Source organism: Pleurodeles waltl, chromosome 6 (genome assembly GCF_031143425.1).
Source record: "Pleurodeles waltl isolate 20211129_DDA chromosome 6, aPleWal1.hap1.20221129, whole genome shotgun sequence".
NCBI lineage: Eukaryota > Metazoa > Chordata > Amphibia > Caudata > Salamandridae > Pleurodeles > Pleurodeles waltl.
This window is the reverse complement of record NC_090445.1, coordinates 419124045-419144915: the sequence shown is the minus strand read 5'-3', so window position 1 is coordinate 419144915 and position 20871 is coordinate 419124045. Positions and strand designations below refer to the sequence as shown.

Here is a 20871-nt window from a genome sequence, read left to right as displayed (position 1 = left end):
GTGGATAGCATCAACTCGGAGGCGCTAGATGGGTTTCACTATACCATGGGATACAAACTGTACACAAAACAATAGGTTGGTGGCCTCCCAAAGCTAACGTGTTTCCAGGTAGGGTGCCTGAGAAGTCGAGGCTGGCATGGCCAACACAGGCAAAGTAAACTTTCCCAAAGGCTAGCTACCATCTTGTGCACTGTGTTCCACAAGCTAGATTCCCCAAGTGTTGTATATTTGTGAAACGGAGACACACCCTCCCATTAATATTCAACAAATGGTAAAGCTAGGTCCTTGAGTTAGAGAGTACAGGACAGACCTATACCTGGGGAGACACAATAAGCAATCTCCACACTGGGTGAATGTAAAAAGGTCTTTACCCTGGACTCCATTTCCACTACCACTTAGCCTAGGCTGAGAGGGAAGTAGCCACTCTCACTCTGAATGTGGGCTTAGCGCCATGGATGTTCACCAATCTTCGGAGCAAAGCGAACACCAGGAACATTAAAAGTAAAATGATGGAACCGTCTTAGTGGACTCATATGATTTATTTTTCAAGCTTACTGAAGAGAAAATACATGCTATCCAGAAAATCGACAGGCCTGGCAGTACAGTCATTCAAATCCCTGCAGAAGAATTTTGCCTCAGGATTAAACACCAAATGAAAGAGGGCATTAAAGTACTTACCTATAGTGAGTACATTTAAACTATGCGGATCGTGGGAAAAATGATTTAAGGAACGTGGTGATGACAACCAGGTATGCATCAAGTAACTGAAGGAGGTCCTGGGGCACCTGCCAGCAATTAGGTGCCAGAGAAGTTGTCAAAGCCTTATGCTCATGGCCAGTGAGTCGCACTGGATCCCACAGCTGGAGGGAGGCAGGGGAACTTAATGCTCATGCCTCGAGTACATTCACTGGGGCCACGATTTGGAGACGCATTGATGATTATCTGGTAGTTCTGCGGGGTTCGGTGTGCTTTACGAGGTTCATAGGATGCCACGTCTGGGAGGGGTGGTTGAGAAGACAGGGGGTGCACACCTTCAGGTCCACTGCACTCCCTGATCCTATGGCGGATGAGGCGGAACAATGAATCTCTACCGTGCGAATGGCTTACCTTCATGTCCTAAGCTCTAAATGGGAAGACTTCTGGGATATAGAGTGGATGGGGGGAGCTGGTTATTCCTTTAACTTTTAGCCCTTTCGTCAGAGGAAGACCCTCATTCAAAGGTTCCTCCCTCCGATTTCCCTCGTGCTTCTCGCTTTGCAAGAAGTAACTTCTAGATTATATGAGAAGCTGGAGGGAGGAGTCCTGTGCCTTGAACTTGTAGCCCTCGCTGTCTTGTGATGCAGACCTGCAGTTCAGTTTCCCCCTTCCTTCACATCTGATTCACACTTCTCCCCAGAAGTAGTCTGCTTAAAAGCTCATTAAAGTGCAGAGCCTGGTTCCGAGGAATGTCCCCCCTCTTGTCCCAGGATGCTGCCCCTCCGAGGCCTTTTCATATCCCCCAGCAACCACAGTGGGAGAGCCCAGGTGCTAGGCAACCCCTGAACCCGCTTGACCTCTCACCAGCAGTGACCCCAATAACAATGCGAGGGGGGATGTTGAGTGGGAAGCTTTTCAGCTCTATCGTTATTGAAGCACAGGGCGCGGGTGAAGGGAGAGTGAGAAAGAGGGAGAAAGAAAGAAGATGGAAGGGGAGAAAAGAGGAAGAAGACAATAAAGGCGCGGTGAAAAGGGATAGATGGAAAGGGAAGTAGGTACTGTAGTCGTTTTGTTGTTCGCATTAATATAGCGCTAATTAGCATTTCCATGGCATCGTAGCGCATTCTCATTGGGAGCACTTCTGTAAGGAAGCAGGAAGACCAGTTGCCCTGTACATACCCCTTTCAAGTTCCAGAAGAGCCTTTAAAAACAAGTGGCGCGTTACACCACAGGCTGTACTTGGCTGGAAAAATGTTGAACGGCGATGTGGCATATGCAAGTAGTATTTTGGTGTTGGGGGTGACTGACAAGGGGTTATGAGTGGGAGTGCGAGAAAGGGGGAGGAAGAGAGAAGATGGGTGTGAAGGAGAGTGCGCGGGAATTGGTTGGGCGGAGGGGGTGTTGGAGAGAGCGACAGGAAGTGAAAAGGAAGAAGAGACAGGCGCTTTCTTCTCTGCTGTCTCGCATACAGACTAAAAATGGCGACCTTCTGAGAAACGCATGAGGCAAAGCTCAGAGCAGAATATCGGCGCAAACAAATCAAAGCGCAGCAGCTGTACTGTGCCAGGACACGAGCTTAAGCCTATCACGGCTTTATTTCGCTCAGAGGCTGAATCCTGTGCCATTACTACGCATGGGGCATTTATGTTTTGGTGTGTTCCTCTTTTAGCGCGCACACTGCTAAACGTTCTTGCTTCTAGGCGCACAAACCAAGAAACATGCACACTTTAGGGATGGGTCTGACGTTGGTTACAGTGATCAGGATCCTGCTGGTTTAGTGCCCTGGCTTGTGTAGGCTACGGTTACATAAACTGTATCCAAGGCACAGAAATTACCATAAATGGTATATGGATCTGACGGTGGGTAAAGTGATCAGGACCCTGTTCACTCACTGCAATGACTGGGCCTGTGTTCAGTTGACCCAAGTGATGCGTAGGCCATAAGCAGAAGAGGGGGAAAGAGCTATGAAGATGAAAGTGGGATGAGATACACAGTGGCCTTTAATTTTGTTGAGAACTAGGCAACTGAGGTTCCTTTCCCGAGGTTTACTGCCCTGATACAACAGGATGCTGCAGCTGTACTGTGCCGAGGGGGAGTTACAATGCTGCTTTATTTATCCAGGGGTAGGGGCCTGCAGCCGGACTGTCCACGGGGGCCACACTGGTCAGCTGTAGGATATGGTTAAGCCTCTCTTTGGCAGCAGCTCTACATGGTATAGCTTTACTGTGCCAGCAGGAAGAGAGTACTGCAGCTTTACTGGCCTAGGGGACTGCAGCTTTGTGCCAGTGACAAAGACCACGCACAGTATTATTATGTCTGACGGGCTGCACAGTGCAGTTTTACTGCATCAATGGATGCCGAAATGAGCTGCTCTGTTGTGTCACGAAGAAGGGTAAACGAAGCAAAGGGCCTATGCGTGTAAACAGATTTATAACGTTTACTGCAATAGTTTCTTTCATATCCGTTTGTGATGGGAGGTATTACCAATGCTACATATGGGGCGGCGGAAAGCGGTGATTCAGGCGGTGGTCCTATCAAGACTAGACTACTGTACCTTCCTCTCTCTGCAAGCAGGATTGGCCACTGTGCTTCTGAATAGATTGCAACTTGTCCAGGAAGCTGCGGCTGCTACTAAATATTCCCCAACATCCAGTGCTTTAAATGGAAACACAGACGTTCAGGTACTCCCTATTCAGAGTACCTGTTTGCTCCTGTGAAGTGCCCGGATGCATCCATGGTAATGTATTACACGAGTGCTGAGAAGCGCAGGTAGTTCCCCCCTTCAAATGGAAGAAGTGTAAGAACTCCGTACCGGACAGTACCTGCCCATTTGAAGCACTGCCAACATCTGTCTGTAAGGAAATAGATTCGGGATTTACACTTGCTTCCGATACAGAAAAGAGCACGCTTGAATCGCTCTGTACCTGGCAGAAAGCATTAGCCAGCAAAGACCTAGCTGCCATTATCTCTTATTTTCAGACTGTACCAACCAACTCGGACTCCACGACCCACCTGGACGTACCACGGTTCTGAAAGTCACGTATTGGGAGTAGTTCACACAAATTTGGTACAGCTTGGAATCAGCCTCCTAGGAATAACAGAAATGAACGCAAACAACTGTTTCAGAAAGAAAATAAAGACCTAGCTGATTGCCTAGACGCCTCTAGTGCCGTTTCTTTCGGCCGGCGAATGGACACCCTTACTGTGTATTTACCGCGTTTCATTCAGTCAAGAGAACGCCCCACATCCGTTGTACAAGAGGCGATAAAATGCATCCTTTCCATACAACAGTGTGTGGAACGTTGCAACTTTGCCCGTGCCACGGGGTGGAAAGGTGCACCTTATACCGAGCCAGACAAGCTGCCCAGAACAGTTTTGTGCCCAAGGGAAGAGGGCGCTCTGGATTTACAGCTTCAAGTGCGCTGGAAAGAAGCATGGTTTACAGTGTCTTATCTGTAGCCTGATTGCGAGGAGAGTGAAAAACTGCACCTTTACTCTTCCCGAGGTTAGGCCCAGGGTAGCTTTACTACACCAGGTGGTGCTGGCCGGTGCTTTACTGTGCCAGGAAGGCGCTGCCCAGTGCAGCTGCACTGTGACAAGGAGCTCTACCCATTGCACATGTACGTGTGCCAGGGAGTTTGCCTGGTGCAGCTTTGCTAAGTGAAGGGGTGGCGGCAGCTGGCGTTCTCTTGTGGCGCGCGTCGCATCCCGGAGCGCGAGGCCATGTCACAGCAATCTGCGCCTCAGCTAGGCGCTGTGCGCTCTGTATGACACGGAGGAGCATTACATGCGTGATTACCCCTCGGACTGGGAGCAGAGGCTTAAATGAGTGACAAACGGCTGGTCCAAGTGAACAGACTTACAAACAGCAGTGTGGACAATCAAAGCCAGAGATACTGTACATTTTCAAAGGGGGGTGGGACGCGGGGAGAGAGTGGGGAAAGAGAACTAGGAGGACAGCCGAAGGGGAGGGGCGTACGGGAGGTGGTGGAGCGAGAGAAAGAAGGGAGAAGAATGTGAGAGAAAACAGAGGCGTCGAAGGGAAAAAGGGGTGGGACAGCAGGCGAAAGAAGAACATGGAGAAATAGAGACGCGAGAAACTGGATAGAGCGCGAGACAAGGGCGGGGGTGAAGGAAGGCGAAAGGAAAAGGAATGTAGAGAAATACAGGGGCACGCAGTGAGCGGGTGAGACTGACCGTACTACACCTCAGACACCACCCTCACCAGGAAGTGCCCCCCAGTAGACCCAAGCAAGGTGTAACACAACGAGCTTGATGGCTGGCACTGAAGTGAGGTAGGTGAGGGATAAGCTGCTTCTGCTCTCTCCTTCACATTACAGCCGCTTTATCACTGGGATGCTTTACACCACACAAAGTTGTTATGCTTGTGTTATTTGCATAGTGCTTCATGTCCCTGATGAGGCCGCAACGCACTCCAATTTTGTCAGTCCCTGGGTCATAGGTCTACAACATTTCACACGGATGTGAGATAGCTCCATCTGTAACAGACTTCAGCATCCTCAGTTGTGGCTGATGTGTACTTCATAAACTAGTATTAAAACACCGTGCTGTGAAGTGTATAATGCATGGGCTTTGTAGCTCTACCCCAGCCTTATCACTGCCTCAGTCACAGTCCTACTTCACTGCTGTATTTCCCACCTCCCTGCTCTTCATGTCTCTACACCCACATTTTGCTTCCTGTGTCTTCCTTACCTCCCCTTCTAATCAACCTGTGCGCATCCACACTCTGCCTGCGTCTCCAGCCCCCTTCTCCTGCAGTGCTCTCATATATTTTATATATATATTTATTTCTCACACATGCCAATGCACCCGAATTTCGGCGGGAGACACGATTTTTGAAGTACAAAATGGCTTTATTTCAGCTTTCTCCCACCTAAAATTGCTGCTGTTCAATGTATGTGTACAGGCAAAATATATCCCCCCGATTTTATTTACACAATCTCCCACTTGCCTGCTTTAAAGTGTTGGCATGATATATATATATATATATTTTTTTTTATCTCACAAAAAAGTCTCGGAATGCAGGTGCTCTACACAGCGGTCCTGGATGGGCTCCGAGAAGCCCCAATACAACTTCCAACACTCCTTTAAATATCAGGAGACCCAGGACACCTCCAAAGTGAAATTAAATTTATTTCAGCACAAACATCCAACGCGTTTCGGCAAAAGCCTTACTCATGGATAAGTCATTGTCACAGTGCTCCAAACTAAAAGCCCAAGTTGATCATAGACATAGAAAACAGACAAATCTAAATTCCTCCACCATGAAGCACCATAATGCGCATTATGGGTCTCCTGATATTTAAAGGAGTGTTGGAAGTTATATATAATATATAAATAAATGTTAAATGTATGTTAAATACTAAGTTGATGAGCTCATTTAAAAAAATAATCAGACTGCATCAGCATGTGGTACACTATTAAACAGCCGGTGTTAAAAAATAGATGCTGTAAAACACCAGCACAAATTGAGTACTGTCTCTAAGTACTGTCAAGACCCTGTATATCTCTCCCATTGCTGTGCCTGCATCCCTCCTCGCTTGAGAGGGAAGAGAACTCAAAGCAATTATTGGCACTACATGGCTATAGTACTTTCGGTACATATTAGTATGGACAAAACCAGGTTTTGACAATCTCATCAAAAATACAGTATCAGTTCTGCAGTCAATTAATATGTAGCAATCTGTTTTCAATTCTTGTTGCTTTATATAGCTTCTAATTTTGTCTGGGCCACCACCAAAAGCTCCACCCAGATGCAGTAGATTGCAAATGAACAGGATGAAGACAGATATAGCGAATATGGAGTTGAGAGTTAAACAACAAAGTAGCGAAATTACCAAGGAGCAGTCTAGAAGTTTATGCTTGAGACTTTGGTTAACAAAGTTAAAATGGACTTTCTTCAGAAGCGCAAGTTGATTAAGTCCAGTATGGCGCACATGCAGAATGCCAACAGAAGGACAAGGACATTATTTAATGATATGTTGTTTTAAAAATATTGAGCTTACTGTAGAATTTTCTAAACACATTTACTGAATAGATGTGAGTTATTCATAGTGTTAGTTTGGTTTAGCAAATATATTTCTTTATGCTGTTTTACATCGTATTGCACGTGACATTATATACCCAGTTCTACATGCAAAGGATATTTGATCACATACATATGAGGGCATGGCCTCAAAACAGGCTTTTAAAATCTGTGTAAGGACCACAGAAAGTTAATGTCTGTGTATCTCCTTCATCCTTCCAGCAGGTATGCAAAGACATGAACGTATTTGTGAAGGAATTTTACTCTGATGAAGGAGAATGGAGCTCCAAAATGGACCGAGGAAGAGCTCCTATTAAAAAGAAATTTGAAATGAGCAGAATGGAAATCATATGCAGCTTTTGTTAGCAAGGATGGTAATTTACTGTTATCTTCTTCAGCATTTTTTAATCTACACGTTATGTAAGCAAGTTGGAAAATGGCCACTGCATGTCTTGTTTCACTGCTTTTGGTAACATAAAGGACAAAACTAAGTTATTTGACATCTCTTTGAAACTGCTGGAGATCTGATTAATTCCGTGTGTTTTTGAGAAGGGCAATCCACCAGGAAGTACACAGCACTGACAATGCCCTGACTCACAATGAAGCACAATTTTCATTGAGGGATATCAAGTACAAGCAGCTAGCAGAACATATTTACCAGCTGATTTAATAAACCTTCAGTTTACAAGTTAGGAAACGTGGTGGAAGATGGTAGAAAGCTCAAGAAAGTACACAGAAACCTTTATACTCAGTCTTTCTCTGCAAAGACTAGGACTGGTCGAACATCGCCTCTAAGCTTCATGGTTAGGAGAAAGAGCGCGGATGCATATCGAATCGGTTACAGTCAGCTGACAAAAGGCTTAGGTGGACCAAAGTATGCAAGAACGCTGCGCTGCTCTGCACAAGTAAGTTTGTGGTGAGATACACATTCACTCAGGATCGTTATGTTTGTGCGAAAGGAAAATACATTTGAAAGACGTGAACCTGAGGAGTAGCATCAGCTTAGAACTGATCTTGAACCCCAGGTTCTAGGCTAGCTCGAGTCTACTCAGGCGAAGGGCATTGCTCAAGTGGCGAACCACAATATACAAACGATCTCGGTTTTGTTCCCCTTCAATGCCAACCAATTAATGCACATTCATTCAATTGCCTATTTATATTCATCAGTGTTCACACCCGGGGGAGACCCCATACCCTGATGAGGGGATCCTGTCGTCATTGCACAAGTAGAAAATGCAGCCCGACCATATGTTCAAATATGCCAGCAGTTAATCATTAATGTTGACAAACAGGGGAAGAGCTGATTCCAGTGGCAAGCTGTAGATTCTAGGTTATTTCAATGATGTGTAGCCACTAGCTGTGTTCAATCAGAAATAAGTTACACAGGAGAACGCAGCATCTCTTATACCAACATGATAAATGCAATTCCAACAAACAGTTAATGGTAAACTGCCAAAAGCTGCTAAGATTCCCAGCAGTAGCACCTGTGCAGTAATACCCTCAGCAAGGGGTCTTAAATCATCATGAGCAGTTACTACCACCAAACTACTGCCCTTGGCTAGAGAAAATCTCTGACTCATTTTAGGGTGGGAAAAGGCTGGATCGAAGTTTTGGAATGCCAACAAACTTGGTGTTCCCAAACTTCTAAAGACAACCACACCTAGTCCGACTTCTAGAGTGGGATTTACTGCCTCAGGTATTTCTGAACTCCTGGCAGTGAAATCCACAGAAGTAAATGCATTTACATCCCCCACAAATCTCTTTGTGATCTTGTGGCAGGGATATGTGACATATGAATCTTATTAACGTATGACCTAAAGAGAAAAGAAAAAACACAAACCTAGACTGACAATGCCTGTAACAAACCTATTTGCCTTATGTAGTAGATGTTCATATAACTTGCACCCCCCCCCAAAAGGCCAGATTCGCTCGGTACAACATAGGGGTAGAAAGAACACATTTCACGGCTAAATTGACCTCCCTGTGCACCCACCACTGGGGAGTAGGATCCAATCAACTGTTTCCAAGATGGTCTCTTGCAGCCTACAATGGTATAAATAATCCTTGGTTCCCGAATTTCACGAAGATATAAGGGAGGGGAATGTACAAGATTATCAAACACCATATTTCCCAAAAAGTAGAACAGTTTTAGCTGGGCCATTCTGCCACAAATGTCGGTTGTAGTCTCGTAGAGACTTTATGTGGATGCTTGTGCATTTTAACCAATTAGATTGGCTCAACTTTCTAGGAGAGTCACAACATAACAGAGTATGTATATTGACGGTTTCTGAAGGCGGAGCAAAGGCGCATAGAAGCCACTTCGTTCTGGTCCTTGAGTCAAACTGAACATGTAAGGATTTGCACCTAGCACTCCAAACGTTTTGTACACTCATATCAATATGCTGTACTTAATATATTTGATACTACCAGCACCATGTTCAGACAAATAACTTCTGAATATACATAGAAACATGAACTCAGGGCCTTCATACTCTGTACCCTCAAATAAATCAATTAGTGGGAATATAATACAGTCAAGCTGCAGGAAAAGCAAAAACCTGAATTCTCCTCTGACCTCCTGGTCAGCATCTGCTCACTGTCCCCTGCGCAGCCCCACCTGTTACTGCTGCTGCTGCCTCTGCTCTGTTTCGAACGGAGAGCCTGCCCGACTCTCAGTTCGAGACCCACCTCAACCACAGGCTCCCACCTGCACCTCATCCCTGGTGGCCTAGTGGCCATCTATATGTAAGTAGCTTGCTGTCTTTTTTTACTTCCTCTTATTTTTCTGTCATTTTTCTTTTCTTTCTTGTCTTTCTCTCTTCTTTGGCCTTTCACTCTCCCTGTGTTTCCCAAGCTGCTGCTGCCCCTGGGGCCCCAACCCTCTCCCTCCCTGTGAATCGCTTTCCTGCCTTCTTGCCTCCCAGCTGACCAGACCCCGCCTCCTTCCCCTTCTTAATGGCAGCCGTGCGCAGTAGTCATGCCAAAGGCAAGCCCATTAGCGCCAGTCTGTGCCTGGACCGCGCCCAGCGCCACAAACCCTGGTCCTCTGACCTTCCATTGCTACAACGCAGAGACCCTCCATGCGCGGAACACAAGACAATTCGCCACGTGTCATCTCGCATCACCCAGAGACACCCTACCGTTCTCCTGCCTCCACTGGCAATTCTTGGCACTACATGGCTATAGGACTTTCGGTACATATTAGTATGGGCAAAACCAGGTTTTGACAATCAAAAATATAGTATCAGTTCTGAACTCAATTAATATGTAGCAATTTGTTTTAAATTCTTGTTGCTTTATATAGCTTCTAATTTTGTCTGGGCCACCACCAAAAGCTCCACCCAGATGCAGTAGATTGCAAATGAACAGGATGAAGACAGATACCGCACCCTCATCCTATACCAAGCACCGAACCCTCCCACCGCTGAGCCATCGAACACCAACCCGGAGTGCCTCAGCTGCATCCTCCTCAATATTCGCTCCCTCCACAAACACGCCATAGAACTCTGGGACCCACTGGCCTCCACCCACCCGACCATCACCTTTTCTACTGAAACTTGGAGAAACCCAACATCGCCATCCCCAGTGACTACAAACTGCTCCACAGAGACCGGCCTTCTCATCCAGGTGGCCTGGCCATTGTATACAAATCCTCCCTCCACCTGACAATCAATGCAGAAACACCCTCCCCCTCCAATGGAGCACCTCCATTTCCAGATACACGCCACACCCAAATCAACCTTCTGCGGCACTCATCTACTGGCCACCCGGCCCCTGTCCAGCCTTCACCAACGCCATTGTCGACATAATTTTTCCTCACGCTCTCGCATCCTCTAACTATTTCCTCCTCTGTGACCTCAACTACCATATTGACAATGGCAACGACACCAACACCGCTTCCCTGCTCGACAACCTCACCACAATAGGACTAAAGCAACTGGTCACCTCGCCAACACACAACGCTGGACACACGCTCAATGCCATTTTCTCCACCAGCAACATCTCAGTCGACAAAAACCTCCACACTTCACTGAACTGACCACCATTGCATCCATTTCACTATCATCTCACAGAGCATCCACCTCCACACACTCCAAGCCCCAAACAGAAAATGGAACAGGATCACTGAGGAACACCTCTAACACCCTCAGCAAGACTTCCCCACCCCTCACCACAGACGCTATCAACTCAGCATGAAATTTCCACCAATGGATCTCCGAATACACCAACACCTCTCTGTGAGACCTCAGCTAAACACCACCTCAAGAAGGCAAGCTGTTTTTCCCCTGCACCCTAGGAGCACCTGCAGACAGCTAGAGAAAGATGGAGGAACAGCAATTATCCAGAAGACTTTGAGGGCTTCAAAGCTGCCACCAAATCCCACCACCACCTCAGAGTCACTAGGAATGCCCCCCTGAGGGACTGTATCAGCACCTCTGCTCACAACACCAAAGAGCTCTTCACTGTGGTCAAAGAGCTTGCCAAACCCCAACAGAAACAGCAAGCATCCCTCCATCTCAATACCTTTGAGACAGGCTAGCCAACTTCTTCTACTGGAAAATCAAAGACATATACAACAGCTTCAGATCCCAAGACCCTCCAAGACCTCCAACAACCCCCAATATCCAACCCACTGAACCACCACAGACCCTGCACCACTGGACCACCCTCACTACAGACAAGACCTGCACCATCACGAGCAGCATCCACTCTGGATCCCCTACAGACCTCTGTCAACACCACATTTTCAACAGAGCCAACACCTCCATAGCACCGAGTCCTGACACACCGTCAACTGTTCCATTGAGACAGCCACCTTCCCAGAGGACTGGAAGCACGCCAAGATCCGCAAGCTCTTAACCGATTGGGTGCCTTCGACGAGGTGATCTCGTCCTCAGTGCCGGTTCCCGGTGCCGAGGACAAGATCACCTCGTCCTGCTATGGGCCACCGCTCCCCCCGATGGCCAGGCACCCCCCTGCCCTGGGCAGGGATGGAAGGGGAATTGCTTCCCCTTCCACCCCGCCCCCTGTGACTCCCCCGTGGCGTTTGATGAGATCAGCGCGCGAGGCCTTCCCTCCGGAGCTGCTTCCAGCGCCCGATCAGAGGAGAAATGCTTTGCATTTCTCCTCTGATCACGTGGAGGGGGCAGAGAAGCCTGAAAGGAGAGGAAGGGCCTTTCCTCTCCTTTCAGGCTTCTCTGAGCATTTCTGCTGCCCGAACGCAGAAATGCCACTAGACACCAGGGAATTTGTTTGTTTTTTGTTTACTCGATAAGGAGAGCGGCCCCACTCTCCAGGGGGGCAATTTGTTTTTTTGGCTGTTTCTGCCCCCCCCGGGGGCAGATCAGCCTAATACAATTAGGCCGATCCAAGCCCCCCTAGACACCAGGGATTTTCTTTTTGTGTTTTTTTGTGTTTTTTATTTGTGGGGAGCATTCCCTTAGGCAAGGGTCGCTCCCCTGGGGGCAAAACTTTTTCTAAGCCATTTTTGCCCCCCCCTTGGGGGTAGATCGGCCTATTTTTATTAGGCCAATCTGCCCCCAAGGGGGCAGAACCACTAGACACCAGGGATTTGTTTTTTGATTTCTTTTATATGTACACATAAGGGGAGCTCCCCAGGGGGGAAATCATTTTACGGCTGTTTCGGCCTAATATAATTTAGGCCGATCTGCCCAGGGGGGGGGGACAGAAACCCCCTAGACACCAGGTATTTTTTTTTTTTTTCGTTATATGTGGGGAGCGACCCCTTAGGCAAGGGTCGCTCCCCTGGGGCAGATCGGCCTATTTCTATCAGGCTAATCTGCCCCCAAGGGGGGCAGAAATCACTGGACACCAGGGATTTTTTTTTTCAGTTTCACTTGAGGGGAGCAACCCCTTAGGCAAGGGTCGCTCTCCTGGAATGGAGGGGGGGGGGGCAAATTTGTTTTAGGCCATTTCTGCTCCCCTTGGGGGCAGATCGGCCTATTGTAATTAGGCTGATCTGCCCCCAGGAGGGGCAGAAACCTCTAGGCACCAGGATTTTATTTTATTTTTTAAATTTTTTTTATATGTGGGGAGCGAACCCTTAGGCAAGGGTCGCTCCCTTGGGGCAAAATTATCTTTCAGCCATTTCTGTCCCCCTTGGGGGCAGAGTGGCCTATTTTTATTAGGCCAATCTGCCTCCAGGAGGGGCAGAAACCACTAGACAAAAGGGATTTTTATTTTTATGCGAAAAGTTCACGCAAGGGGAGCGACTTCTTAGGCAAGGGTCGTTCCCCTGGGGCGCTAATTTATTTTAGGCCATTTCTGCCCCCCTTGGGGGCAGAGCTGCCTATTTTTATTAGGCCGATCTGCCTCCAAGGGGGGCAGAATCCACTAGGCACCAGGGATTTTTTTTTTTGCCCCAATTTCACACAAGGGGAGCGCCCCCTTAGGCAAGAGTCGCACCCCTTGGGGGCAAATTTATTTTAGGTCATTTCTGCTCACCTTAGGGGCAGATCGGCCTATTCTATTAGGCCGATCTGCCCCCGGGGGGCAGAAACTACTTAGGCCCCAGGGATTGGTGTGTGTGTTTTGTTTAAGGCCCATCTGCCCCCAAGGGGGTGCAGAAAGCCCACCAGAGACCAGGGAAGATTTGTTTTCAAAATAAGAGGGTGGGGGTATGGCCATACCCCCATCGCAAATAAATGGGGCCAAAGTTGTTCTGCCCACCAGTGGGCAGATGGGGCAATTACCCCCCGATCCACACCCCGGGGGGCAGGAAGTCTACTAAATGCCAGGGAATTAAAAAAAAGACTAGGGTGGTGGCTACCAACCAGTATGGGCATGGTTATGCCCCCACCCCAACTGAAGGGGGTAACAGTCTTTCAGCTCTCCCCCGCACACTAAAACATCTTATCCCACGGCAAGCAAGTGGACATTTGATTATTTGGGGTTTTGGTTTTACATTTGGACCATGAGAGATTGGGTAACTCTCAAAATTGTCCCACTTGGAATGGTGAGGGCTGCACTTTTTGGACTTTGGGATGCTGCCAAGTAGAAAAATCCGCAAGACCTAGACACATCTGGAAACTAAACATCTGGGTGAGTCCAGGGTGGTGTGCTTCACATGCACCCGCACCTGCACCATTTTCTTACCCACAATGCACTGAAAACCTCCAACTTTGTTGGAAATCACACATTTTCCCCACATTTTTGTGATGGAACCTACCGGAATCTGCAGGAATCCACAAAATTCCTACCACCCAGCATTGTCTCATCTATACCAATAGAAATTCTGCCCCACTTGTCAGCCTAAAAATGTTTTTTTCCAAACTGCTCTTTTGGACCCGCTTTGGTTCCCCCTCAATTTTGACATGTTTTTGGCTCTTCCCTGTCACAGGCACTTGGCCCACCTACACAAGTGAGGTATCATTTTTACCGGGAAACTGAGGGGAACATTTGGTGGTAGGAAATTTGTCCCGGTGCAGTGATCCCACACAGAAATGTGAGGAAAAATGTGATTTTTTAGCTAAATTTGAGTTTTGCTGAGGATTCTGGGTAAGAAAACACTGGGGTATCCACGCAAGTCACACCTCCCTGGACTCCCGCGGGTGTCTAGTTTTCAGAAATGTCTGGGTTTCGTAGGTTTCCCTGTATGGCTGCTGAGCCCAGGACCAAGAACACAGGTAGTTTTGTATTTGATAATTTTGATGTGTCCAGATAGTGTTTTGAGGCATTTCCTTTCACGGGCACTGGGCCTACCCATACAAGTGAGGTACCATTCTTATCGGAAGACTTGGGGGAACACTTGGTGGAAGGAAATTTGTGGATCCTCTCAGATTCCAGAGCTCTCTGTCACCGAAATGTGAGGAAAGTGTTTTATTAGCAAAATGTTGATGTTTGCAAAGGATTCTGGGTAACAGAACCTGGTGAGAGCCCCGCAAGTCACCCTGTCTTGGATTCCACTAGGTCTCTGGTTTTCAAAAATGTGCAGGTTTGGTAGGTTTCCCTAAGTGCCGGCTGAGCTAGAGGCCAAAATCCGCAGGTAGGCACTTTGCAAAAAACACCTCTGTTTCTGTGGAAAAATGTGATGTGTCCACGTTGGGTTTTGGGGCATTTCCTGTCGCGGGCACAAGGCCTACCCACACAAGTGAGGTACCATTTGTATCGGGAGACTTGGGGGAACATAGAATAGCAAAACAAGTGTTATTGCCGCTTGTCTTTCTCTACATTTTTTCCTTCCAAATATAAGACAGTGTGTAAAAAGACGTCTATTTGAGAAATGCCCTGTAATTCACATGCTAGTATGGGCATCCCATAATTCAGAGATGTGCAAATAACCACTGCTCCTCAACACCTTATCTTGTGCCCATTTTGGAAATACAAAGGTTTTCTTGATACCTATTTTTGACTCTTTACATTTCAGCAAATGAACTGCTGTATACCCGGTATAGAATGAAAACCCACTGCAAGGTGCAGCTCATTTATTGGCTCTGGGTACCTAGGGTTCTTGATGAACCTACAAGCCCTATATATCCCGCAACTAGAAGAGTCCAGCAGACATAACAGTATATTGCTTTAAAAAATCTGACATTGCAGGGAAAAGTTACAGAGTAAAACGTAGAGAATAATGGCTGTTTTTTTTTCACCTCAATTTCAATATTTGTTTATTTCAGTTGTTATTTTCTGCAGGAAACCCTTGTAGGATCTACACAAATTACCCATTGCTGAATTCAGAATTTTGTCTACTTTTCAGAAATGTTTAGGTTTCTGGGATCCAGCATTGGTTTCACACCCATTTCTGTCACTGACTGGAAGGAGGCTGAAAGCACAAAAAAAATAATCGTAAAAATGGGGTATGTCCCAGTAAAATGCCAAAACTGTGTTGAAAAATTGGGTTTTCTGATTCAAGTCTGCCTGTTCCTGAAAGCTGGTGATTTTAGCACTGCAAACCCTTTGTTGATGCCATTTTCAGGGGAAAAAACACAAGCCTTCTTCTTTTTTAAACTAAATTTGCACTGTATTTTGGCTAATTTCTTGGCCTCCTTCAGGGGAACCCACTAAGTATGGGTACCTCTAGAATCCCTAGGATGTTGGAAAAAAGGACGCAAATTTGGCGTGGGTAGCTTATATGGGCAAAAAGTTATGATGGCCTAGGCAAGAACTATTCCAAATAGGCAAAAAAAGGCCTGGCACAGGAGGGGGAAAAGGCCTGGCAGCGAAGGGGTTAAAGAAACCCACTGCTGACCCCCTGGAACTCAAGAATCACTGCCCCATCTCTCTGCTGCCTTTCCCAGTCATCAACGCTCAGCTCTGTAAGCACATCAAGGACAACAACATCCTGGATACCTCCCAATCAGGCTTTAGGAGCAACCACAGTACGGAGCCCGCTCACTCCTCGACCACAGCCATACAGCAGCCCTCATCCTACTGGACCTATCGCCGCCTTCGACATGGTCTCACACCCCACCCTGTGCTCCAAGCTCCATGCAGCTGGCATCCGTGGAAAGGCCCTACAATGGATACGCTCCTTCCTGTCGGGCAGAACACGGAGAGTCAGACTCCTGCATTACCTGTCAGAACCTACAGAGATCAGCTGCAGAGTTCTACAGGGCTCCTCCCTGAGCCCCACACTCTTCAACATTTACATGGCCTCGCTCGCATCCATCGTCAGGAACCATGGGCTGAACATCTTCTCCTACACCGACGATACCCAGCTGATAATCTCATTCACTTAAAACCCTACTATTCCCAAGAAGAATTTCCACAACAAGATTGAAGCTGTCGCCGCCTGGATTAAGAACAGCTGCCTCAAGCGCAACTCTGAGAAAACAGAGATCCTCCTCCTGGGACCATCCACATCAACCTCGGATGCCTCCTGATGGCCATCGACCCTCGGCACCTCCCCACCCCCACTAACCACGCATGCACACAACCTCTGCTTCATCCTGGACTCTTTGCTCACTATGACCCACAAAGCCAACACCGTCGCATACGCCTGCTTTCACACACTCTGACTTCTCCAAAAGATCTGCAAATGGATCCCAAAGGACCGTCGCAAAATCGTAACCCATGCCCTGGTTATGAGCCGGCTCGACTATGACAACACCCTGTATGCCAGTACCACTAAGAAGAACCTGAAGAAACTACAGCACATCCAAAATGCCTCTGCCAGACTCAACCTAAACATTACCCACTGCAAACCTATCTCCAATCGTCTAAGAGACTTCCACTGGCTTCTTTTTTTTTTTTAAACATATTTTATTGTTTTCATAAACATAAGAAACAATGGAGAGCATACAAGGCATATATGGTTTGACATGTGCATTTTTCACCGATTTATATGCTATTACATTCTGTGTGTCTTTACATACCAACTCTTTTGTCCTTAAACTGTCTCGTTCAGTATGTCATATATGGTGGACTACATGCATTATTGCGGTGGCGTTTTCAAGTTAGTATGTCACCTTGTATTCTTTACATCGAACATTATTCTTAACTACCAACTATTGACCACTAATCAGACATCTTGGTGTTGAGGATAGATTTTCAATCGCTGCATTCTTTACTGTTATCAATTATTATACATTATTGATGTAAGAGAAAATTTCCGGTGGGGGGGGGTGGGAGCGTTTTGTCGATCTAATTATGTACTTGGTGATTATTATCTTATGGGTATCATTGAGATGCATCCTCGCCATGTTCACCTTTATCCAATGATGTGAACTTTTCTACTAATTCATCCCATTCCTGGGCTATTGGGTATTTCCTACATCCGGCATTTTCTTCTCTTCTAAGGGTAACTCCTGCTTTACCCCATTCTATTACCTCCGCCCTCCACTGGCTCACCGTGGGTGCTGTCGTGGCTTTCTATCGCCTAGTCAGTAGGCGTTTAACTAAAGGTTTATCCATCTAGGGAGAACTTTCTTTTTTTGGGGACGCGGGAGCATTCCCAGTATACATGTCTCCATTTTACAGTATATAGTCTTCCCTGCTAGTGTATTTAGGGAGTTGATTATATTTTCCCAGTATTCAGAGATGGCATGGCAGTTGAGTCCCGCCTCCTCCTCCCTGCATCTAGGGCACGTTGAGGGCAGTTCTGGGTATAAAATATGTAGTCTGTGTGGGGTAAGATATGCTCTGTGAAGTATAGCATATTGAATGAATTAAAATCTTGTATTACAGGATATTTGGCTTGGGTAGTTTAGTATGTTAGCCCACACCTCTTCTGATATCTCTCTTCCTACGTCTGTTTCCCATTTGATTTTTAATTCTGTCAGGGGTTTAGATAGGTGAGTTTTCAGCCCTTTATACAGCCATTTGACCATATGTGTCCCTTGGCCTATAGTATATATGGAGTGTAGCAATGCGTGCGTAGGTGGTTCTGTATTATTCGGGACCAGTATTTAGTGACGTAATGCGTAATACTAGCATGTAGGAGGAAAAGTGAGGTTGATAGGTTGCGTTCATGGATGTAGGCAGTGTGTGTTAGTAAACATTGGTCTTTAAACAAGGAACCTATGAACTCTACACCTGCCTGTGCCCATTTTTGTAGTTGTTCAGGGGTGACTTCTACTGGCTTCTTATTGAGAAAATAATTAACTTCAAGCTCCTCGCCCACGCTTACAAGGCCCTCCGCAACCTAGGACACACCTACCTCAACCACATCACCTTCTACTCCCCCCACCAGACCTCTCTGCTCAATAAGCACTAGCCACGTACCCCGCATACGGAAGCCCTCGGCTGGTGGAAGGTCCTTCGCCTACTTCACAGCAAAGCTGGAACACTCTGCACCTCAGGCAGTCACCATTGCTACTTCAAGTCAGAAAGGACCTTAAAACCTGGCTCTTCACCTGAGGCTCAGAGGACAAACCCCCTTAGCGCCTTCAGACCCTTACAGGTGAGTAGTTGCGCTTTATAAACCCTGATTTGATTTGATTTGAAAGTCTCTAATTGGAGAGGAGGGGACACATTGAGTTCAGTTTCCGGGCTCTCCCCATGTTTCTGCCGCTAACCCTTTCAAACGTATCCATTCACCTCTACTCATCATGCCATTTGAAAGATCTAGCCTAATGGAGCTCTGCAGTGCAATGAAAGTCCAGGGGAACACAGGAAGGGTGTACAGGTGGAGCAGAACATTGTAGGTTTGGGTTAAGATAAAAAGGGATGATATCTTGGGGAGTGATACAGAAGTGGGCAGGCAGCATACAAGTGGCAACATCAAAAGGAGCAGGTGGTACAGAGAAGTATGGGGTGAATCAGAAGGGATTATGGAGAGAGGGTGATAAATTGCTAATAAAGGGGTGTATGGGCTGATACAGAAAGAGTCACGTAAACTGTTCAGAATGGATGCGTATTACAAGCGATATAATAGATATAGGTGGTAAAAAGGGCTGTACCTGTTGCTGCTGAAAGTGAAGTAAATCCACTGGGCTCATCTCTCCGTTAGTTTCACTGCTTGCGCTGCCTTCTCTTACTCCACCTCCATCAGACTGGCTGTTGAGATTATTGACCCCATTTTGATTTGCTGGAGAAGATCGTATAGTTTCTGAGGCAGATTCAACCATCATGACGTATTAGTAACACCTAAAAGCAAACAAAGAGGCGCCATAACTGTGAGGCCACTGAGAATGGAATAACAGCTTTCAACAATGGCCCATTATAAAAAAAAAAGTGTAGGGCTCTGGAAGACGTGTGTAAGTGGGAGGAACCACCAGAGTAGGAGCGCCGAGGTAGAAGAGCTCCTGGGGGCTGTGGCTTTGTTACTGTTATGCTGATAACAGCAAAATAAAACACAAAACCAGCTCCGTAAGTACAGGGCCCTGGGAAAAGGGTGTGCTACCCGTAGAGGGCTACAGAATGTGTCCATCAACCTAGAGTCCAGCAGAGGGACTGGGGTGTAGTGCTTTATCACTGTGCACATCAAGAATAGCCCAGATCTCTCACTTCACTGCATCATTTACTTCATCTTCTTACTATTCTTAACCCCTAAACGTGCCAGGAAGACAGAATGCAGATCCATGAAATAACCCCATTCTCTCCTGACAACCCCTTAGAACAAAATACCCCACAAAACCCCCACTGCTGATGAGAACAATGACCTCTCCATCACAGAGACAGTGGACATACCCCAAATCGTCCACCCAAGGACCACAGATGGTAGATTGCCAGTTCATACAATGAGAAAGATACACCACCCCTTCCATGCAATCCTATGGACCTACATCGGCTACTATTCCAAACCCCTGAGGCAAAACTTTCAATTATCATCACATAATCAAACATTTCACTGGTACTCCCGCACCAAACACACACGCACACAATATTAACATTAACCTTCCAGCTCAAAACTAGTATGCAGGCAATAAAGCAGGAATGCTAAATATCTAATAGACAGCTTCCATCTCAAAGAGATCAGCCAACAAAACAACTAATTTAATAACCACATACAGCCAACCTAAACATTAACCAGAGCCCATGTTCAAACGGCCGCCATCCTAGATATGAGAATTAGTGGACTGCATACTTATTCTCAGGCTAAAGACATCATACATATAGTCAGTGTATCTCATGGTCACAGAATTTCCGTATGAACCATAACATAATCTGACCAGAAAACTAATCTAGAACCAGGCCTGACTGCTGCCTCTTTATCCCAAAACTACTCTGTGACAATAGCATTCAACATAAACAAGGACATTGAGAATTATAAATCAATTTGTGAAGTTTCCATAGGCGACCCTTTTTTTTAATTTTATTTTTACAAAGTCTTTTTATTCGTAAACTTCACTTGTACATGAAGTTATCAGCAAAGATTTTTAATTGGATGAGAATTCAATTTGTAAGTTTTTCTCTCCTGCAAAATACACTTTTTTTGTGGGTTTGTTCACATGAAATGGTTTAATATCTTTGCCAACTTCACAATGAAGAGAAAAAAGTAATCACGAAAATAAAAAAAAGTTACAGCTTTCTAAATGCTGCATACTGCTTACTCCGTAAACATAACAATCCCTCTCTACATAGTCTGATGTTGGCTAGTCTTCCCCTCTCCTGAGGGCTCTTCCCTCCAAAGTGCAACATTGTTAAGTTCAAAGTCTGACACGGCTCAGTCTTCCCCAAAGGTATATTTTTGAACCTCTCAAGCCAGTAGCTGTGGATTCAAGTCGTGG

At 46.4% G+C, this 20871-nt stretch overlaps 1 protein-coding gene across 3 annotated transcripts in view; it reads right to left on the bottom strand.

The window, feature by feature from the left end:
• FOXP4 (forkhead box P4) overlaps window positions 1-20871 on the bottom strand; it is a 288966-nt gene that overhangs the window by 182166 nt on the left and 85929 nt on the right. For all 3 annotated transcript variants that reach the window (XM_069238402.1, XM_069238400.1, XM_069238401.1), the window contains exon 2: window positions 19102-19288. In XM_069238402.1, coding sequence (XP_069094503.1) covers window positions 19102-19272 — 171 coding nt within the window. In that variant the 5' untranslated portion in view covers window positions 19273-19288. The remainder of the gene's footprint in view (window positions 1-19101; window positions 19289-20871) is intronic.